This window comes from Prionailurus viverrinus, chromosome D4 (assembly GCF_022837055.1).
Source record: "Prionailurus viverrinus isolate Anna chromosome D4, UM_Priviv_1.0, whole genome shotgun sequence".
Taxonomy (NCBI): Eukaryota; Metazoa; Chordata; class Mammalia; order Carnivora; family Felidae; genus Prionailurus; species Prionailurus viverrinus.
Window position 1 is genome coordinate 25,600,525 of NC_062573.1, and position 22,467 is coordinate 25,622,991.

At 38.4% G+C, this 22,467-nt stretch overlaps 1 protein-coding gene across 4 annotated transcripts in view; it reads right to left on the bottom strand.

Moving 5' to 3' along the window:
- The window catches only part of INVS (inversin), a 161,389-nt gene that overhangs the window by 138,402 nt on the left and 520 nt on the right, over window positions 1–22,467 (bottom strand). For all 4 annotated transcript variants that reach the window (XM_047829967.1, XM_047829961.1, XM_047829964.1 and 1 more), the window contains 2 exons: window positions 19,915–20,044; window positions 627–793 (listed from right to left, as the gene is read on the bottom strand). In XM_047829967.1, the coding sequence (XP_047685923.1) occupies window positions 627–793; window positions 19,915–20,020 (273 nt within the window). In that variant the 5' untranslated portion in view covers window positions 20,021–20,044. Of the gene's footprint in view, window positions 1–626; window positions 794–19,914; window positions 20,045–22,467 lie in introns of those variants that run through there.

The following is a 22,467-nucleotide window of genomic DNA, read 5'->3' on the forward strand; positions in this document are numbered from 1 at the left end:
AGATCGTGACCTGGCTGAAGTCGGACGCTTAACCGACTGCGCCACCCAGGCACCCCACTTAGTGTTTTTTAAAAAATATTTTAATGTTTATTTATTTTTGAGAGAGACAGAGCGCGAGCAGGAGAGGGGCAGAGAGAGAGGGAGACACAGAATCCAAAACAGGCTCCAGGCTCTGAGCTGTCAGCACAGAGCCCATCATGGGGCTCAAACTCACAAACTGCGAGATCGTAACTTGAGCTGAAGTTGGTCGCTCAACTGACTGAGCCACCAAGGCACCCTCTTAGTGTTTTTCTTTTTGGTCTTTGCTTTTTGCTTTTTCCCTATGCATAAATCGATTTGTAATGTGGTCAGTCATAGTATACATACAATTTTTATTACTTTTCCCTGACTTAATCTTAGATCATAAAATGAATTCCATTGCTTAAGGAATGCGGAAAAGTGAATAGGGCCACTCATGATTATCTGTGCTTTATTCTCTGCAGTATAGACTGCTTCCAGAGAGAACAAATGGAACTAAGAGTCACATACTTGTGATTTCTTTACCATCTGTCTATTCCATAGTCCCATTAATCAATGTACAAATATCTCACAAAAGGTTTACACTTCAAAGGAATTTAACTTCTCACCTTTTGAGCTGCAAGATGGAGGGCCGTTCTCTGGCTGTGGTCAGTTTTATTAACATCTGCTCCTGCCTTCAGGAGAGCATCTGCACAATCCAGTCTGTCAGCCAACACACAGTACATGAGTGGTGTCCTCCCAAATTGATCTTCTTTGTCTTTAAGGGCAGAGTTTCCTATGAGTATAAGAAAACAGTGGCCTTTGGTAATTGTTGTTGTTATTACTAGTATAACTAGGAATACATTTGCCAACTTTATTATCAAGCTTTGTGTTAAAAGCATGAAATATATGCCATTTTTACTTACCCGATGAGACAGATATCACTACCCCCGTATTATAGGAAACTGAGACTCTGAGAAGTTAAGGAACCAGTTTATATTATACCGAACGTAGGTAGAGCTAAAACTCAAACTGATAATTGATTCTGAAGGCCATATTCTTGGGGCTTCTGAATAACTCAGTCAGTTAAGCATCCAACTTTTGCTCAGGTCATGATCTCACAGTTTGTGGGTTCAAGCCCTGCGTCGGGCTCTGTGCTGATGGAGCCTGGAGCCTTCTTTGGATTCTGTGTCTCCCTTTCTCTCTGCCCCTCCCCTGCTTGTGCTCACTCTCTCTTTCTCTCTCTCTCTCTTTCAGAAATAAAAAAATAAATATTAAAAAAATAAAGACCATATTCTTAACTACCATGTTATGCTGAATTACCATTGTGAGATACGGAGCTACTTATTTTCCCCTCTCACTCCTTTCTTTTGTGTAGACCATACACTACACGTTGTGGTATCCTTTTACAAGGGATACAAAACTGAATCATGATTGGCTTCCCATTACAATATGGAGCAAGTGCATACTACCCTGATCCTTCCTCTAATGACAGCTAAAAACCCAGGCAAAATACATGAAAGGTTGAGAAAAGGAGACAAACTAGGGACTGTGGAACTCAGGGAACAACCTAATGGTGAGTTCCCTGTATTCCTTTCCCTTTCTTTCTTTCTTTCCTTTTTTTTTTTTTTTCCTTCTAAAGACAGCCTGGGTGCTAAAGTAACCCACAACCAGAAACACCAATGGGTAGATACAAAATTCCCCAGGAAGCCTGCTCTCTCCAGGATTGGGAATAGGGTAGCCCTGGGAGACTCAACCCTGTTGATTATACTTGCTCTACTCAAAGCACATACAGTGAAAGAAACTGTACCTCTTTTCCCCCCTACTAGGCATGGCAGAGACTGTGGAGAGGAGCCCTATAAACCATCATGCCCTGCATTAAGAAAAGGATAGCAATGACGTAGTATCCTAGCCCTTTCCAACTAGATCAGTGTGGAGGATTATGGAGAGGAAGAGGCTGGAGAAAGCAATTTTTTAAATTGGTGCATGAAGTCATAAACAACTCTGGGCAGTCCATGTGTCAAACTAACCAGAATCAAAGTAGCCAAAGTTTTGAGAAGTGAACTCTGGGTAGAATACTGTCGAGGTTCTAAATTAGCTTGGGTAGCACACACGTAGGGCAGACCAGAAGATCCCTGTAAGAGCTATGGAAACTAACATGACATTTGAACCATAGTCCACAATTTTGGAACAGAAAGTTCATTCTAAACCAAAACAGACTGTCAGTCTATTAAAATAGGAGATTATTAAATACGATCCGGAGTCTCATAACAAAATACACAAAATGTCCAGGATATAATCCAAAATTATTAGATAAACCAAGAGCCAGAAAAACATTAAACAAAAAGAGACAATCGATAGGCACAAATACTGTGATGATATAGATACTAGAATTATCAGACAAGGATTTTAAAGTAACTATGATAAAAATGCTCCAACAAGCAATTATGAACATTCTTGAAACAAATGGAAAAATACAAAGTCACAGCAAAGAAAGACAGAATATAAAGATGAACCAAAGGAAAATTTCGGAATAATAAATAGTTTAATAAACAAGTAAATAACCAAATAAAATAACTAAAATAAAAACCTCACTGAATGGAGATGACAGAGGAAAGAATCACTGAACTTGATGACAGACCAATAAATATTATGCAATCTGACGAAATGATAGAAAAGACAGAAACAAAAACAATCAGTGAGTGTCAGGGCTCCATGGGACAATAACAAAGTACCTACCATTCATATCACCAGAGTTCCAGAAAGAGAGGAAAAAGAATGAAGGGCTAAAAACATACTTGAAGGAGTAATGGCTGGAAATAGCCCAAATTTGATGAAAGACACAGAACTACAGATTTAAAAAGCTGAGCAAAACTCAAACAGAATAAACCCCAAGAAATCCATGCTGAGTCAATCATAATCAAAACTTGAAAACTAAAGAAGAAAAAAATCATGACAGCAGCCAGAGAGAAGAACATATTATAAGGGAAAAACTATTCAAGTCACAATGTATTTCTCATGAGAAACTATTGACAGAACATTTTTCAAGTGTTGGGGGTAAGGGTGGAGATGAGCTGTCAAACAAGAATTCTATAGCCAGTGCTTGCCTGGGCTGAGGAATAAATAAGGCAGGCATTTTTTTTTTTTTTTTTTTTTTTTATTTTTTATTTTTTTATGAAATTTATTGACAAATTGGTTTCCATACAACACCCAGTGCTCATCCCAAAAGGTGCCCTCCTCAATACCCATCACCCACCCTCTCCTCCCTCCCACCCCCCATCAACCCTCAGTTTGTTCTCAGTTTTTAAGTCTCTTATGCTTTGGCTCTCTCGCACTCTAACCTCTTTTTTTTTTTTTTTCCTTCCCCTCCCCCATGGGTTCCTGTGAAGTTTCTCAGGATCCACATAAGAGTGAAACCATATGGTATCTGTCTTTCTCTGTATGGCTTATTTCACTCAGCATCACACTCTCCAGTTCCATCCACGTTGCTACAAAAGGCCATATTTCATTTTTTCTCATTGCCACGTAATATTCCATTGTGTATATAAACCACAATTTCTTTATCCATTCATCAGTTGATGGACATTTAGGCTCTTTCCATAATTTGGCTATTGTTGAGAGTGCTGCTATGAACATTGGGGTACACGTGGCCCTATGCATCAGCGCTCCTGTATCCCTTGGATAAATTCCTAGCAGTGCTATTGCTGGGTCATAGGGTAGGTCTATTTTTAATTTTCTGAGGAACCTCCACACTGCTTTCCAGAGCGGCTGCACCAATTTGCATTCCCACCAACAGTGCAAAAGGGTTCCCGTTTCTCCACATCCTCTCCAGCATCTATAGTCTCCGGATTTGTTCATTTTGGCCACTCTGACTGGCGTGAGGTGATACCTGAGTGTGGTTTTGATTTGTATTTCCCTGATAAGGAGCGACGCTGAACATCTTTTCATGTGCCTGTTGGCCATCCGGATGTCTTCTTTAGAGAAGTGTCTATTCATGTTTTCTGCCCATTTCTTCACTGGGTTATTTGTTTTTCGGGTGTGGAGTTTGGTGAGCTCTTTATAGATTTTGGATACTAGCCCTTTGTCCGATATGTCATTTGCGAATATCTTTTCCCATTCCGTTGGTTGCCTTTTAGTTTTGTTGGTTGTTTCCTTGGCTGTGCAGAAGCTTTTTATCTTCATAAGGTCCCAGTAATTCACTTTTGCTTTTAATTCCCTTGCAATAAGGCAGGCATTTGAGGGGTCATAGCTAAAGGGTATACAGGGTTTCTTTGGGGAGTAATAAAGTTGTTCTAAAATTAATCATGGTGATGTTTGTACAACTCTGAATATACAAACTCACTGAATTGTACTTTAAATTGGTGAATTGCGTGGTATGGATGTATGGCAAATTTCAATAAAGCTGTTACAAATAGCCCCACTACATATAAATTAAAATTGAAAACTAAAAACATTTAAGAAATTCAGAGGAAGACAGGAAAGGGGAAAAAACAGGAATGGAAAACAGTGTTTACAAACAGTAAAGACATAATAAACTAGAAATCTTAAATCTTAACACCAATAATTACATTAAAGGTAAATGACAAAAAATACACCAATGAAAAAAGAGGTGGATATAAAACAAAGACCCAACTATATGCTATTTATAAAAAAACTCATTTGAAATATAATAAGTAGATTCAAAGTAAAACAATGAGCACAGATATGCTATATAAGTGCTAGTTAAAAGAAAGCTGATTAATATCAGATATTAAATCTGGTAAAATAGACTTCAAAGCAAAGACAATTACCGGGGGCAAACAGAAACATTATATAATGATAAAGGGATCAATTCACCAAGAATACATAACAATCTGTACTAAATGTGTATGTACCAAATCACAGAGCTTCAAAATAGAAGCACCAAAAACTGATAGATGTGAATGAAACATTTGAAAAATTTACAATTATAATGGGTAACTTCAATACCCTTCTCTCTCTCAATAATTGGTTGAACTACTAAAATGAAAAGCAGTGATGACAGAAAAAAAAACTGAATACCATTAAAGCAGCAGGATATAACTGATATTTATTGATCATGTCACTTAACAACAGCCACATATATAACCTTTTAAAACACCAAAAAAACCCTGCAAAAAAACAAAAAAACAACCCACCGATGGGACCATTCACCAAAATAGACCATATAGTGGGTCATAAAACAAACATTAACAGATTTAAAGAAGTGAAGTCATACAGGGGTGCCTGGGTCACTCAGTCAGTTGGGTGTCCGACTCTTGATTTTGGCTCAGGTCATGATCGAACTCAGGTTCAGGAGTTTGAGCCCCACCCTGGATTCTCTCTCTCCCTCCGTCTCTCTGCCCCTCCCCCTCTTGTGCTTGCTCGCGCTCTCTCTCTCTCTCTCTCTCTCTCAAAATAAATAAATAAACTTTATTTTTTTTTCAACTTATCAAAAAGAATATTTTATTTATTTTTTTAATGAAATTTATTGACAAATTGGTTTCCATACAACACCCAGTGCTCATCCCAAAAGGTGCCCTCCTCAATACCCATCACCCACCCTCTCCTCCCTCCCACCCCCCATCAACCCTCAGTTTGTTCTCAGTTTTTAACAGTCTCTTATGCTTTGGCTCTCTCCCATTCTAACCTCTTTTTTTTTTTTTCCTTCCCCTCCCCCATGGGTTCCTGTTAAGTTTCTCAGGATCCACATAAGAGTGAAACCATATGGTATCTGTCTTTCTCTGTATGGCTTATTTCACTTAGCATCACACTCTCCAGTTCCATCCACATTGCTACAAAAGGCCATATTTCATTTTTTCTCATTGCCACGTAATATTCCATTGTGTATATAAACCACAATTTCTTTATCCATTCATCAATTGATGGACATTTAGGCTCTTTCCATAATTTGGCTATTGTTGAGAGTGCTGCTATGAACATTGGGGTACAAGTGGCCCTATGCATCAGTACTCCTGTATCCCTTGGATAAATTCCTAGCAGTGCTATTGCTGGGTCATAGGGTAGGTCTATTTTTAATTTTCTGAGGAACCTCCACACTGCTTTCCAGAGCGGCTGCACCAATTTGCATTCCCACCAACAGTGCAAGAGGGTTCCCGTTTCTCCACATCCTCTCCAGCATCTATAGTCTCCTGATTTGTTCATTGTGGCCACTCTGACTGGCGTGAGGTGATACCTGAGTGTGGTTTTGATTTGTATTTCCCTGATAAGGAGCGACGCTGAACATCTTTTCATGTGCCTGTTGGCCATCCGGATGTCTTCTTGAGAGAAGTGTCTATTCATGTTTTCTGCCCATTTCTTCACTGGGTTATTTGTTTTTCGGGTGTGGAGTTTGGTGAGCTCTTTATAGATTTTGGATACTAGCCCTTTGTCCGATATGTCATTTGCGAATATCTTTTCCCATTCCATTGGTTGCCTTTTAGTTTTGTTGGTTGTTTCCTTTGCTGTGCAGAAGCTTTTTATCTTCATAAGGTCCCAGTAATTCACTTTTGCTTTTAATTCCCTTGCCTTTGGGGATGTGTCGAGTAAGAGATTGCTACGGCTGAGGTCAGAGAGGTCTTTTCCTGCTTTCTCCTCTAAGGTTTTGATGGTTTCCTGTCTCACATTTAGGTCCTTTATCCATTTTGAGTTTATTTTTGTGAATGGTGTGAGAAAGTGGTCTAGTTTCAACCTTCTGCATGTTGCTGTCCAGTTCTCCCAGCACCATTTAAAGTTAAAGAGGCTGTCTTTTTTCCATTGGATGTTCTTTCCTGCTTTGTCAAAGATGAGTTGGCCATACGTTTGTGGGTCTAGTTCTGGGGTTTCTATTCTATTCCATTGGTCTATGTGTCTGTTTTTGTGCCATAAATAAACTTTAAAGAAAGAAGTGAAATCATACAAAGCATATTCTTTGACAATAATGTAATTAAATTACAAATCAATAACAGAAATATAATGGGAAATCACTGAATATTTGGGAATTAAACATCACACAGATAATCCATGAGTTGAAGAGAGTATCTCAAGGGAAATTAAAAAACATAATTAAATGAATGAAAATAAAAGTACTGTTGTAAGGTTCATACTCTACACATGAGGGGACTTAGAAGAAAATATACGGCATTGAATACTTGTATTACAATAGAACAATAGGTTCAAATCAATGATCTATACTTCTACCTTAGGGCACTAAAAAAAGAAGACCAAATTTAATCCAAATCAAGCAGAGGAAGTACATAATAAGATAAGAGCAGAGATCAATGAAATTAAAATTAGAAAAACACTAGAAAAAAATCAATGAAACTAAAAGTTGGCTCTTGGAAAACATTGAAATTGATAAATCTCTGATCAGAGTGATCATTAAAAACAGAGCAGATAGAAATTTCCAATATCAGAAATGAAAGCAGGTACAACACTACAGAGCCTGAAGTCATTAAATGGAAAATAGGGAAATATTATGAACAATTTTATGCCCATAAATTCAAATTTAAGTTAAATGGCCGAAAAAGGACACTTAGATCAATAGGACAGAATTGAGAGTACTGAACAGACTCATATATGTATATGATCAGTTGATTTTTGACAAAGGTGCAAAGGCAAACCAATGGATAATCTTTAATAAATGGTGCTGGGAAAACCTGGACATCCATACACAAAACTAAAAAAATGAACAAACCAAAAACTTTCCCTATATTTTTCACCATATACAAAAATTATCTCAAAGTGAATCATAATCTTAAATGTAACACCTTTATAACTATATAAAACTCTTAGAAGTAAACAAAAATGACAATCTCTGTGACCTTGAGTTAGACGAAGATTTCTTAGACACGATACTAAAGAACAATTCATTAAAAAATCAATAAATTGGATTTCACCCAAATTAAAAATGCTGTTTGAAAGACACTGTTAAGAAAACGGCAAGACAAGCCACAAATTGGGAGAAAATATTTGCAAAACACATATCTGATAAAGTCTTCTACCTAGAATAAACCAACAAAACTGAAAGGCAATCTATGGAAGGGGAGAAGATATTTGCAAATGACATATCTGATAAAGGGTTAGTATCCAAAAAATATAAAGAACTTATAAAATTCAACACCCCCCAAAAAAAGAGTTCTTACAACTGAATAATAAAAAAATACAACTGAATAATAAAAAGGCAGATAATGAAATTAAAAGATGGGTAAAAGTTTTAAAGAAAAATTTCACTGAATACACATGTAGAAAGATGCCAAACATCATTAATACACAGGGAAATATAAATTCAAACCATGATGTGATGCCATTACACATCTATTAGAATGGTTAAAACAAAACCAAAACTAAAAACAAACCTGACAATACCAAACACTGGTGACGATACAGAACAATGAGAACTCTCAGCCATCACTGGTAGGAGTTCAAAATGGTATAGCCACTACAGAAAACTGCCAGTTTCTCATTAAGTTAAACATAGACTTACTACATGGCCCAATAATCTCTTTCCTAGGTGTTTACTCAGGAGAAACAAAAGCATGAAAGCTGATATTCACATAAAAACTTGTATTTGGACATTTAAGGAAGTCTCATTCATAATTGCTAAAAACTGGAAATAATCCCAATTGCCCTTCTAGTGGAGAATGACAAAAGAACTGTAGTCATCCATACAGTAGGATACTTCTCAGTAATAAAAAGGCATGAACTACTGACCTACTCAACCAGGAAAAAAATCTCAAATGTATTATACTAAGTGAAAGAACTCTGTTTCAAAGGATCCATATGGTATTCATTTACACCGCATACTTGGAAAGATAAAACTGTAGGGAGAGAAAACAGACCAGTGGTTACAAGGGCTGGGATGTGAAGACGGATTGATTATAAAGGGACACAGGGAAATTTGGGGGTGAGATGGAACTTGCCTATATTTTGATGGTGGTGATTACATGACTACATATTTGTTAAAATTAAGTAACTCTAGAGTAGCAAGGATTGGGGTTACTGTATTTAGTGTATTATGCCTCAATAAAGTTTACTTTAAAACAACAACAAAAGATACTTCCTGACATGTACTTTAAGTGAAAAAAAAAAAATTTCCTACTTTCATCACAGACAACGATCAGGTATTCATATATAAGTTGAGGGTAACCAAATACAAGTTGAAAACGAGGGAAGCCAGTTACTTTTAAGGTGCTTTGGCATAAACTCTGCTAAAGCTGTTCAAATGAAATATTTTTGAAGGGAAATATAAATGCTAGGAGAAGAAACAGAAGGTGTCACACTTCTGTTTTAGTTGTTTTGTGCCTGAGATTAAGCTACTGTGTTAGCTCTAAATATTTCAGTATAGGGGCACCTGGATGGCTCAGTTGGTTAAGTGCCCAATTTTGGCTCAGGTCATGATCTCGTGGTTTGTCAGTTCGAGTCCTGCGTCAGGCTCCGTGCTGACAGCTCAGAGCCTGGAGCGTGCTTCAGATTCTCTGTCTCCCTCTCTGCCCCTCCTCCGCTCGCACTCTGTCTCTTTCTCTCAAAAATGAATATAAATAAATAAATAAATAAATAAATAAATAAATAAATAAATAAAATATTTCAATATATATTTAAATCTTGGATGTGTTAGGACCCAGAAGTACTTTATAGTTTCTTAGGTAACTCGTTTTGCTGATTCACGTTTCCATGTATCCTGGTAATAAAGCAAGAGAGGTCATCACTTTTGAGATCTGAAAGAAACTTACAATTTGTGTATAACTCCTAGAGGAGGTAGGTGTTCTTTTTCAGAATCTCAGTTTGGGAGACAGAGGCAACTTCTGCATCTGATTCACCGTATCTGATAACAGAAGCCCCTGTGCTGAGTGGTAACACAGTGCTGGGTGTTATTCCCTCCACAATGTCTAATGTCTAATCCAGAAGTTTCCAGAGATTCTATCACTGCATTTATAGATAAGGACTCACTTAAACCCAAACTCATTAATAAAACTAAACCATATTATAGGTAGAGCATGTTCCTTTTATCATTTGAGCCCTGGTGGGGTTAAAATGAGACTTCTAGAGAATACGCAAACAAGACCAGTCTCTAGTTGTCTTTCATGACGGAAGGGCACTCTCTGCCACTGTATTGGCTTCCAGTGTTAAGCAAAGACAGCAGTATGTAGGATTAGCAAGATGATGGTAATTCAGGTTTAATTTCTCATTGGACATGTTACTGAGGGAGAAGATTTGGGAACTGCGGTCACAAGAACACATGTTCAGAAATGGAGGCAATCATCATGTACTGGGATAAGCCTACCTGACTAGGCTTCTTAGGGCCAAAGTGAAGTCAACACCATGGGGTTAATAGGTAACTGTACCTCCTAGGATATAGAACTTTAGGCCAATTGCTATGCTTTTCCCAAGTCTTCTGTAAGGTACAGGGAAACTTCAAGCCTCCTCTTCAATCCCTGAAATACTTGTTTTTGCGTGACTGGTTATTACACTTGCCGACAGAGAAGATTTAATTGGGTTATGTGGCCACCATCCAGTATGTTGTGCCTGCCTATGTGGCAGAATTTGTGTATTTGAGGAGTCTGAAAGCATGTATCCCCTATTCCTGATTAGAAAAGCAGCATTCAGCTTCATTTAGGTCCTGTTTTGAGTTGCTTTAGGGGATAGCGGCTCTATGGCTAGTTTCTGAGTAATGGGAATCCTATCAGGTTCTGAGCTTCCTGGCTAAAAGGGAATAATAACCGAGAGAGGCCTGCGCCTTTATTGACCTACCATCCCCCCTTCTTTAGTTCTCTCAATTACAGCATTCAGCCAATACCCGTCCAGTCTGCACAACAGCTTATTTTGATGTTTGAGTGAAATAATTTCCTGTTTGGAAGTGTTTGGTAACTGCAATACGTTGCACACATGTAGGGTTTGGGACGTAAACTCATATTCACTCTACAGCAGTGCACTTAAATTTGAATTGCTGCCAGGAGCAGCTAATATAGAAAGCAGCTGGCTAGTGTGCTCTGTTGTTTTAATTACTCTGGCGACTGTGGAGATAGCCTCTAATCCATGACCAAATGGTGCTTGCTTACCGGGGGCTGGCATTCTGCATGTGCTCAGCCTGAACATAGCTCAGAAAGCTGAGATGGGACCGTGACTGGAAGGCCACCGTTCCACAGCATGCAGTTATTTTAAGGCTAGCTGAAGCAGAAGAGTCTGGATGGTTAATGGGTTGGTACGTGCAGAAACCAGAGCTCCAACTTAGCAGTTAGAAGATATGACTGTCACTTACAGTGATAGCTGCTACCTAATAGCTACTGTGCCACACTGTCCGACACGAGCAAATCCAGCATTCTTTTTTTTTTAAGTTTACTTATTTTTGACAGAGAGAGAGAGAGAGAGAGAGAGTGCAAGCGTGACCTAAGGAGGGGCAGAAAGAGGAGACACAGAATCTGAAGCAGGCTCCAGGCTCTGAGCTATCAACACAGAGCCTGATGCGGGGCTTGAACCCATGAACCATGAGATCATGACCTGGGCTGAAGTCGAACGCTTAACCGACTGAGCCAACCAGGCGCCCCCAGCATTCTTTATTAACCTTTTATTTGCTTGTTGTAAAATGTTACCTGCGTGTGGCATCAAAGATGCGTTTCATCTGCTTTCGCCCACTTCATACATTACACCTTTTGTATTGCTACAATCTTGGGAAGGCGTTTGTGGTCATTTAAAAACCAAGGGCACCTGGGTGGCTCAGTTGGTTAAGCATCCGACTTCAGCTCAGGTCGTGATCTCATGGTTTGTGGGTTTGAGCCCCGCGTCGGGTTCTGTGCTGACAGCTCAGAGCCTGGAGCCTGCTTCAGATTCTGTGTCTCCCTCTGTCTCTGCCCCTCCCCAGCTCATGCTCTATCTCTCTCTCTCTCAAAAATAAATAAACACTGGGGCACCTGGGTGGCTCAGTCGGTTAGGCGTCTGACTTCAGCTCAGGTCATGATCTCACAGTCTGTGAGTTCGAGCCCTGTGTCATGCTCCGTGCTGACAGCTCAGAGCCTGGAGCCTGCTTCGGATTCTGTGTCTCCCTCTGTCTCTGCCCCTCCCCAGCTCATGCTCTCTCTCTCTCTCAAAAAAAAAAAATAAACACTGGGGCACCTGGGTGGCTCAGTCGGTTAGGCGTCTGACTTCAGCTCAGGTCATGATCTCACAGTCTGTGAGTTCGAGCCCCGTGTCAAGCTCTGTGCTGGTAGCTCGGAGCCTGGAGCCTGCTTCGGATTCTGTGTCTCCCTCTGTCTCTGCCCCTCCCCTGCTCATACTCTGTCTCAAAAATTAGTAAAAACATTAAAAAAAAATTTTTTTAATAAATATTAAAAAAATAAAAAAAACTATTTGCTTAGGGGCACTTGGGTGGCTCAGTTGGTTAAGCGTCTGACTCATGATTTTGGCTCAGGGCATGATCTCACGGTTCATGGGTTCGGGCAATGTGGAGCTTGCTTGGGGTTCTCTCTTTGTCCCTTTCTCTCCCTCTCAAAATAAATAAATGTAAAAAAATAAAAACTATACGCTTATTGTTATAAAGGCAACATGGAAACAATAGAGAGAACATAGGATTCAAAATCAAATAAATTGGTTTGAGTCTCAGCTGTGCAGTTATTAACCTTACAACTAAATTTCTTAACTTCTGAGTCTCAGTGTCCTAACATATAAAATGAGAATTATAATAATAATAAAGGACATATTACATTTTGAGATCACTTGAGATTTTATAAAATATTATCACATATTATCTCATTATAGTTGTTGTGGTATCTTAAAATAGCATTTAAACTCATTGCTATTTTGAAATTATACTTGTTAGATCTTCCATTAGACCTTGCTATTTAATGTATCAATAAAATATGATTGTAGGTATATTGCAATATCATAATTTTAAAACAGTTTGATAACTGTACTTCAACATAGCTACTTTACTTTGGATCCCTATATACCATGTGTAAGCTCTTAAAAACATATTTTTGACAAGGGGTACATAAGCTTTACCAGATTGCCAAAAAGGTTAGGAAAAGTCCTATTTAGATAACCATTCAGTTCGCCAGTCAAGGTTTAGACCTAATCAGCTCTTCCTGTCTTGTGTTTCTCATTCTCTCTGTATCCATACATATGAATGTGCATGTGTACACAGAGATATCTCCACGCCTGGAGGATCCATAGTTTAGTAGTTAAAAGCATGAGCTTTGGAATCAGACTTCCAGGCTCTAATCTAAGTTCTGCTACTTACAGACAAGTCACTAAATCTCTCTACACCTCGGTTTCCTCACCTATAAAAGGAGGGTAATAAGAGTATTCAAAACTCTGTAGTGTTTTGCTGTTAAATGAGTTAATAAGTTGCAAAACACTTATATAGTGTCTGGCACATAGAACATGACTTTATGAAATGCTGGCTAATTTTATGACTATTATGAGTATGAGTACATACAAATATAGGCTGATAAACACACACACACACACACACACACACACACACACACACACGAGCTAACATTCATAAAACATTTAGTGACCCTAAAGTTTAAGGTCAAGGTTGAGGTAAAGTAAGATGTTAACCTGAAATAATGTCACTGGTCTGCTACTTATGAGTCTCCTTGCCATACTAAACTACTGTGCTCTTTTGGGATGAGCACTGGGTGTTGTATGGAAACCAATTTGACAATAAATTTCATATATTAAAAATAAAATAAAATAAAATAAAATAAAATGCCCAATTTAAACAGGTCAAAAAAAAAATAAACTACTGTGCTGGGAGAGGTCATAGTCAAAAAGAGAAAATAACTCAAGAGGTTTACACTTGTTTAGAACATGGATGGGGCATCAAAAGTTGTGGTATAATCAGAATGGTGTTGCCTTGTCACTTGACCACTCAACCCCAAACGCTATTAGCAGTGATGGTTCGATCAATCACTACGCACTATGCATATCTACAAATTATTCCGTTTAGTCTTCACAAAGAAAACAGTACTATTCTTCATGGCATTTAGTAATTTTTCATTTTGAGACATTTCTAAAACCATGTAAGCCTGGATCATTTTACTGTTAAGTCCAACCTGATAAAATAATAACAGTAACAAGGTCTTTTTATTGTCTACTATGTGTCAAGTATGATGCTGGATTTTTTTTTTTTTTGAGACATACTCAGCATATATCATTATGTTAGTTTCAGGTCGACTATATAATAATTTAATATTTGTATCTACTGCAAAATGATCACCACAGTGAGTCTAGTTAACATCTGTCACCACATAGTTACAAGTTTTTCTTGTGATGAGAACTTTTAAGATCTACTCTCTTAAAAACTTTCTTTTTTTCTCTCAGAAATTTTCAAATAAATGATACAGTATTATTAACTATAGTTACCCTTGATGTTTTACAGTCATTACCCCATTGAACGCTCACATAAAGCATTATGGTCTATGGTTTTCAGATGAGGATATTGAGGCTCAAAAAGATTAAGTGGCTTACCCAAGGTAATACAGCGAAGAAATGACAAAGCCAGAACTCAAAACTCAGATTTATGTGACTCTAAAATCCACATCTTTTCTACAATACTACATTGTATAGTATTAATATGAATCTACTAAATTTTATTATCAACTATATCACTGGTATTCATCCAAATTATCTGAATTTAATGTTAAGAGAAAAAGCTACATATCTACAAATGACAACCATAATACATAAGGATTTTGCTATGTATGTTTATGCTTTTGGGGCCCAAGATTGAGCCCTAAATCATCTGAATCGAGGATATAATGTTATGTTAAGACATTAATCCGTTGTATTAGGTTAAACACTAAAAATCGCTTCTAAAATGATGTCTCATTCAGAGAAAGCCTCCTCAGTCCTTCTCCAGAACAATGGACAGCATAGAAAGTGTTCGATTTAATTAGTTGTGTATGTAGAAAGAGATGCTCATCTGTTTCCATGGAGTCGAACACATCACTGACATACTTCTCCATGGAAACAGAGAAGGGAAAACAGAAAATGCTAAAGTGAATGAGTTTAGTGAGCAGTTGGTGAGCAAAGATTCAAGAAAAAAAATTATTCATCTGTAGTACTATATTATGAGTTTAGGAAAGAAAAAGCAGTTATTCAGAGATCGTCAAAATGCACTAAATAAAAGAATACATAAGATACACTGAAATGTAAGATGAAACAGTTTTTACTTTGATAGAGATATACAAATATTGGGAAATGCCAGGAGCACAGGTATGACGGTCTTTTCAGAGAAGACATGACAGCAGAATTCTGAAAAGATGAGCAGTGTTAACAGCTCAAACTTGGTAATGAAGCAAGATGATAGAACACAGAAGGAACTCATTTATAAAATAAATTTATCAGCTCTATGCTGGTTTCACAGAATTTTGTCCTGCTTTGTTTTTAAGGACTTTTTTTTCTTTGGGATTTAAAGTTATAAGAATATTTCAAGTTTTGTTACGCAACACTTAGTTAATTTGTATGACTGAGTCTGTATAACCGTTTTTAATTTATAAAACACTGTGTGTTTTGTTTCCTTTGAAGGTTATTTTTCATTAAAATAATAAAGAGTTCCTTTTATTTTATTTTTAAAAATTTTTTAACGTTTTCTTTATTTTTGAGACTGGGGGAGACAGCATGAACAGGGGAGGGTCAGAGAGAGGGAGACACAGAATCTGAAACAGGCTCCAGGCTCTGAGCTGTCAGCACAGAGCCCAACACGGGGCTCGAACTCATGGACTGCGAGATCATGACCTGAGCCGAAGTTGGCCGCTTAACCGACTGAGCCACCCAGGTGCCCCAAGAGTTCCTTTTATGAGACATTTTTTTCTTGAGGTATTCTGAGTTACAAAAAAAAATTTCCAATGGAATTTTATCCTAACCTGCCTCTCAAATCAGTTTAATTTAATTCAATTTGATTCAACTTGATTCACCATTAATCCTGGCCCTCAAAATGATTATAGGCCTCTTAGGAGGAAAGGTACTTAAAAGAATGATTGTAACATTTATTCACTCCTTCAACAAATATATCTCATGTCTCTATTATGTGTCCAGAACCGTGCTGGGTTTTGCAAATAAAGTGATGGATTAAACAGACACAGTCTATACTCACGGAGGCTACTAGCTTATGGGAGAGAGATATTAAGATAGTCATATGTATAAATACACAAGTTCAATGAAGAAAACCCTGCAGAGTTCTAAGAGAGAACACAACAAAAAAATTTCACTGAGACTGGATGTTGACGGCAGGCCTCTTTGAAGAAATGACCTAAAATCTGAGGACTGAAGGATGAGTAAGAGTTGGTCAGATAGAAAATGGGGAGAGCAGTATTTCCAGCAAAAGCCCTGAGACAGAAAAGGGCTTGGTGGGTTTGCGAAAATGAAAGAGAGCAAGTTTTTCTCGGAACAGAGTGGATAAAGATGAAGCTGGAGAGGGAAAGAGGAACAGGTGCACTTTTAAGTTTTATTCCACGTATAATGGGAAGCAAAGAATTTTGAGCATGAAAATGACAAAACTGTATACGTAACTTTCAGTACAAGAAAACATGGAACACTTAAAAAAAGTTCAAAAAGGCAAAACTAGACTATAGTGTTTAAGATCTATACCTAGGTGGTAAAATTACAATGTAATTATTATTGTAAAAGTCAAGAAAGCAAATTACTCCAAGGAGTAGGGTAGAAGGTATTAGGGGTTTCTAGGGGAACAATGTTCTCTGTCTCTTGACCTAATGGCAGTTACATAGATGTTTGCTTTATATTTATTTATTAACATTACATGTAAGTTGCATGTACTTCTCTATATACTTCTTTTTATTTATTTGTTTTTAAAAAAATTTTTTTAATGTTTATTTATTTTTGAGACAGAGAGAGACAGAGCATGAACAGGGGAGGGGCAGAGAGAGAGGGAGACACAGAATCTGAAACAGGCTCCAGGCTCTGAGCTGTCAGCACAGAGCCTTATGCGGGGCTTGAATTCACAGACCGTGAGATCATGACCTGAGTCGAAGTCGGACGCTTAACTGATCAAGCCACCTAGGCGCCCCTATATATACTTCTAAATAAGTATGTTTTGTCTTCTTTTAATAAAAGAGTGGATTGAGGTAATGAAGTGGAGTGCAGATAGCTCAAGAAGCTTGGTTTTGGTGACTGAGAGTGACAGTTGTCACCCCTCACCCATATCCATTCTCTGATTATTTTCTTTCGTAAGAATTGAGCACTCTGAGCTTTAGCTGGGCATGATGTCATCAAAGGAGAGATACCTTAACCTCCTTTGTCCTAGGTGTGTCTCTGTGTCTAAGTCCAGTCCGCCTCCTAAGTGACAAATGGCTTTTCTGAACTCTCTCCACCCCTGCTGGCTGGGCTATGGCTACAACAGAAGTATCTGCCTTTGACCCAAGATGGAAGCCACATGTTGACGAGACAGCCACATCCTAGCAGCCTCCCTGGATGGTTTTGTGAAGTGGAAGTGTCTATCCACCATAGACTGCCCACTTATCTTTGTACTATGATGAGAATAAAATACTCTTCTATCTTTCTTAAGTAACTGCCAGAGCAGTTCAGGCTATGACTGATACAGCTATGAAGGAAGTCGAGAGATATGGAGAGCTATGGCAGCTCCTCGAGGGGGGTGAAGGAATAGGGAAAGGATTAAAAAAAATTTTTTTTTAATGTTTACCACTTATTTTTAAGAGAAAGAGAGAGTGTGAGCAAGTGGTGGGGGGGGGGGGGGCAGAGAGAGAGGGAGACACAGAATCTGAAGCAGGCTCCAGCATCTATCAGCACAGAGCCTGATGCAGGGCTCAAACTCACCAATCATGACCTGAGCCAAAGTTGGATGCTTAACCAACTGAGCCAATCAGGCTCCCTGGGAAGGGATTTTTAAGTAATGGAGACATTAGAGCATGTTTACATGTTGATGGGAAGAATATAGAAGAAAATATTGAAGGGGTGGTAATCAGAAGTTTATACACAAAATGGAGCAAGGTCCCTGAGAAGATAGGAAGGGATGGAATACAGAACATATGTGGATGAACTGACCTTTGACAGAAGGGGATATTTGGTCTGTTTGAGAGAAGAGAAGAGAAGAGAAGAGAAGAGAAGAGAAGAGAAGAGAAGAGAAGAGAAGAGAAAAGAGAAGAGAAAAGAAGATGGATGCAGATGTAGGTTGATTTCTAGATATGCTGGAAGGTGAGGGAGTTCCTTCTTAAAGCTCATTTTCTGTAGGGAACATAAAGCATTGGATGAGAGCGGTGGGAGGGAGGATTGGTGGCCAGAGATTTCAGGAGACTGAGAAGGTATGAAACACTCTTTACGGAGAAATGTGGTATAATGAGTAGAAAGTGTTGGGTGCCTATCTGAGGTAGGTAACCACATTAGGGTGCTACCAATCTTTGTGACCGGTTGAATTGTTCGGGGGTTGGCATTAGGTCCATTTATAGCTGGGGTTGCAACAGCCAGGTGCAACAGAAGGTGAGGAGAAAAGACAATTTTTCTTAGGTACGAATTTGAACAGTAGACTATGGGATCAGGGCTCAATGGCAGGAGGGGGAAAGACAAAAGGAGACAGATGGTTGAAACTGCAGAAGATAATGGACTGCAAGTCTTAATGACTTGAAAAACTATTGTTCTCATTAGTGGGTGAACTGGAAGTAAGCGTTTTAATTGAATGGTGGCATGTTTGAATGAGTGGCTCAGAGGCAGTGGAAGATGTCTCATTCCAGGAAATAACTGTGGATGCGGTAGCTGACGTGAAGCTGAGGTATTAGGAGGGAACGTCTCTGATAGAAAAGAGAAGCCTGCACAGGGTATGTAGTAAAAGAATTTTGTCTTTAAAGATAAGTAGGAGTGTAGTAGAAAAGAGAATGAGGAGGAAGAAAAGAGGAGACAGATAAAATTCATGGCATTTAGGGAATGGAACCCCTAGTCAGGGGTTAGGGTGCATGGATAGAAGTTTTTCGAGAAACTGGAAAGGTAGGGCAAAAATAAATTCTGAAGGAACCTGTATGGAAATTGAAGTAGTGTGAACTTTATTTTACAGTCCAAGTCGTCAATCACGTCACTAGACACTGGTGTGTGAAAAGATTTAAAAAATATACATTTGGGGGCACCTGGGTTGCTCAGTCGGTTAAGCATCCGACTTTGGCTCAGGTCATGATCTCACAGTTTGTGGGTTCGAGCCCTGCATCGGGCTCTGTGCTGACAGCTCAGAGCCTGGAGACTGCTTTGGATTCTGTGTCTCCCTCTCTCTCTGCCCCTCTCCCGCTCGGTCTCTGTCTCTCAAAAATAAATTAAAATGTTAATTAAAAAATTTTTTTAATATTAAAAAAAATTTTTAATATACATTTTTATTTATTTATTTTAAATAAATAAATGACTTCTGATTAGGTGGAAATGAGGTTTTTACAATATCTGAAAAATCCTTACCCATTTTTGTCCCTGAATACTCTCTCTCTCTCCTACTCACCTTGCTCTCTCCCTCTAGCATTTTTATATGGACCTCTATGTATATGATAGGGAGAACATTGAATCTATTTCAATCAATTGACTCAATGATAGGGAGAACACTTAATCAATTTTAAGTCATTACAATTTACGTTATTTGCAAGCTTTAGTACTTTGGGTATATACTAAATTTTGAAGATCATTATCCACTATCTCATTCTAGATCTCTGTTATTATAAAGATGAATTAATTCTCTTGGCACCTTTGAGTACATATCCAGATTTAGTGTCAAACATACAGATATTTCTCAAGTACTTTTTACCTAATCCTAAACTTTTTTTTTTTTTTTTAAGTTTTAGGACTTAATTACTTTCTTGTTCAAGTTCTGGTATGAAATATAAATAATGATACATTGCCATTAAAATGTATAAGTACACTGCAACTAAGACTAAGATTAACACACTCCCCTAGGACAGAGTTATTTTTAAAGGTTCTGTATTTATGGGGACCACTTACCTATGATGAGCCTGTGAAGAGCACCCTTATCTCCATTAATGGCAGCAGCATGAACTTGGGATGCTAATGAGGAGCCAGTAAAGAACAAGTTCTCTGACCTGTTCATAGTCTTCTCCACAACTGGAGCACCCTGAAACAATGATTTAAACCATGAGTATATGCAGGAAACATTTCTGAAAGCTGTCTCATCCATCCTGAGTGGGTATGTTATAAATATAGCTGAATCGAAATAGTTGACTAAGATTCAAAAAGCCTGCAATCCTGGCCCTAGAATTGCCACAATGTTGGCCAAATAAATGACCCTTTGTACGAGTTGGTCATCTGGAAAATGAGAAGGATGGATGCTTCCAAGACCCTTCTCAGGGGCTACCCGAGGAAAAAAAAGGGGGGCTCAGTATTTAACCTTAGGCACAGGGCTCAAAAGCCACAGTGACTTTTGTTGTGATTCCACATAATAATAACATCAGATTTGATATTGGGATTAAAGGTGATGATCAAGCCACAAAATGGGTATGATGTGAATTTATTGTCAGGTCAGAATCAACTAGATCTAAGTGCTAAATTAGAAGGCACTTAGTTCTTTCTCTCATGCTGCCGAAAGGGACAATTTTTATTTGTCCTCGCCTTCTGCCCATCAAGGAAATATACCTAGCTTGAGATCTCCACCTCAGGATTTTACTTGGAAAAACCACATCATTAGGATCAACCATATTTCATTTAGAAAAATTTTGTTCTGGCTGGTAACCCGATATGTTTTGCTAGAACCGTCTAGAAACTCAGTAGCTGCATAGAAAAATAGTGAGTTCTCTAGCATAAGACTGTTGAAACAGAGGCTAGATTATGTCAGAAATGCAGCATGAAGAATTCAAGGACAAAGGGGTAGTTGCATCTATGATTTTAAACTTCCTTCCTAAATGTAAGATGCTATATCAAAGTTCCCCAGCTGAATGCCTGCAAGGACCAGGAAAGTAAATAGTGTAAGACCCAGCGGGAGTCATGGTGAGCATGGGAAACTGGAGCATACACGCCTATCTAAAGAAAGCAGCTGCTAATCATCCATTTAATAGCTGCCAAAGGGGCAGACAAACCCTCTTCTGATTTCACCGAAGTGTCACTCCAATCTCTGTGACTCCTAAGGATCCGGGAGTTTTGTAGGAGAAATTTATCACTACTGATGAGCTAGTACTTGCATTGTCATTGACAAGGATTATTGGTTCAAATTCTGCCTCAAAGTGAAAGTGTTTTCTTAATTTTGGTAAAGGTCAGCTCTTCATGTCTTTATTTTGCTGACAATTTGAGTTAACATGCTGGCAGAAAATATGGGCTGTGTGAGACACTTCTGTCATGTCTGTCATGTCAGAAAGACCACTGTCATAGACAGGATTATATTAAAATGACTTGAAAGAAGCTACAAAATGGATGGAAGCGGGAACACAGTAAAAGAGGAATTGCACTTGGGCTCTAGGCCTGATTCTGTTAATAATAAATAGCATCTCCTTAGGCTACCTCAGCTCTCTGATTTCCTGTAAAATACGAACAATGAAAAAGGTAGACTGTTGATCCATTCAATAAGTTGAGTGCTATGTACTAGGCACTGCTCTGAACTCTAATATGTATCATTTTAGATTCTAAGTGATCACTTTTAGGCATATCAGAATCACACACACAGACAAGCCTCTTCATATGCCTTTTGAAAAATACACTGTTTAGATCTCAGTTAAATATATTTTTTATATATTTCACCTCGTAATTGTTAGCACTTATCATAGTAACAGGTACATAGCTGGTGTTCAGTCAGTGTTTGTCGAATGAAAAGTCATAGGCTGGGTGCTAAGTCCAGAGGGTGAGCAGGATCAAAGTTTAATTTCTTGGACTAAAGAGGTTATACTCATGAGCGTCTGATCTTTTTTTAATTCCTCATTTTTCTTTTGTCAGACAGGTAGGGAGTGGTATAAGGATAAGAACACAGGACTAGGAGAGAGGAGACCTAACTAAAAGTCTTGGCTCTGCCACCATCTAATAATGTCACCCTGGGAAAAGCATTCTCTAGGGTCCTTTTTTAGTTACACACACACACACACACACACACACACACACGTTTAGTACTCATGTCTTTTGTAAATAATTTTTATAAATGAACATCAAAACTACTTTGTCAGTTATAATGTACAGGTATCATTAACTAATTATAAAACCAGCCAGTGTAATAAATGCTTCTAATAATACAACTGTACAAGACTAGTGGTGCTGCAGTCACAAGCAAAGACTCATTTTGATCAGGACTAAAGGGTTGGTGTTTTGGCAAGTTCTCAGAGATGGTGACATTTGAGATGGCATTCCAGATAGAGAAGGGGCTGAGGCCATTCCAAGGCAGAGGAAAGCTGGAGTACAGGCAAGGAGTAGGGAGAACCACAAAAAAGCAGAATGCCTCCCAGGTACTTAGTACTGATTGTGTAGCTATCAGGTGGGACACGGGGACCTGGCTTGGTATTTACAGGTGAGGCTGGGGAGCTAACTCGGGCCAGGTTAAGATCCTGAACGGCTCGCCTGACG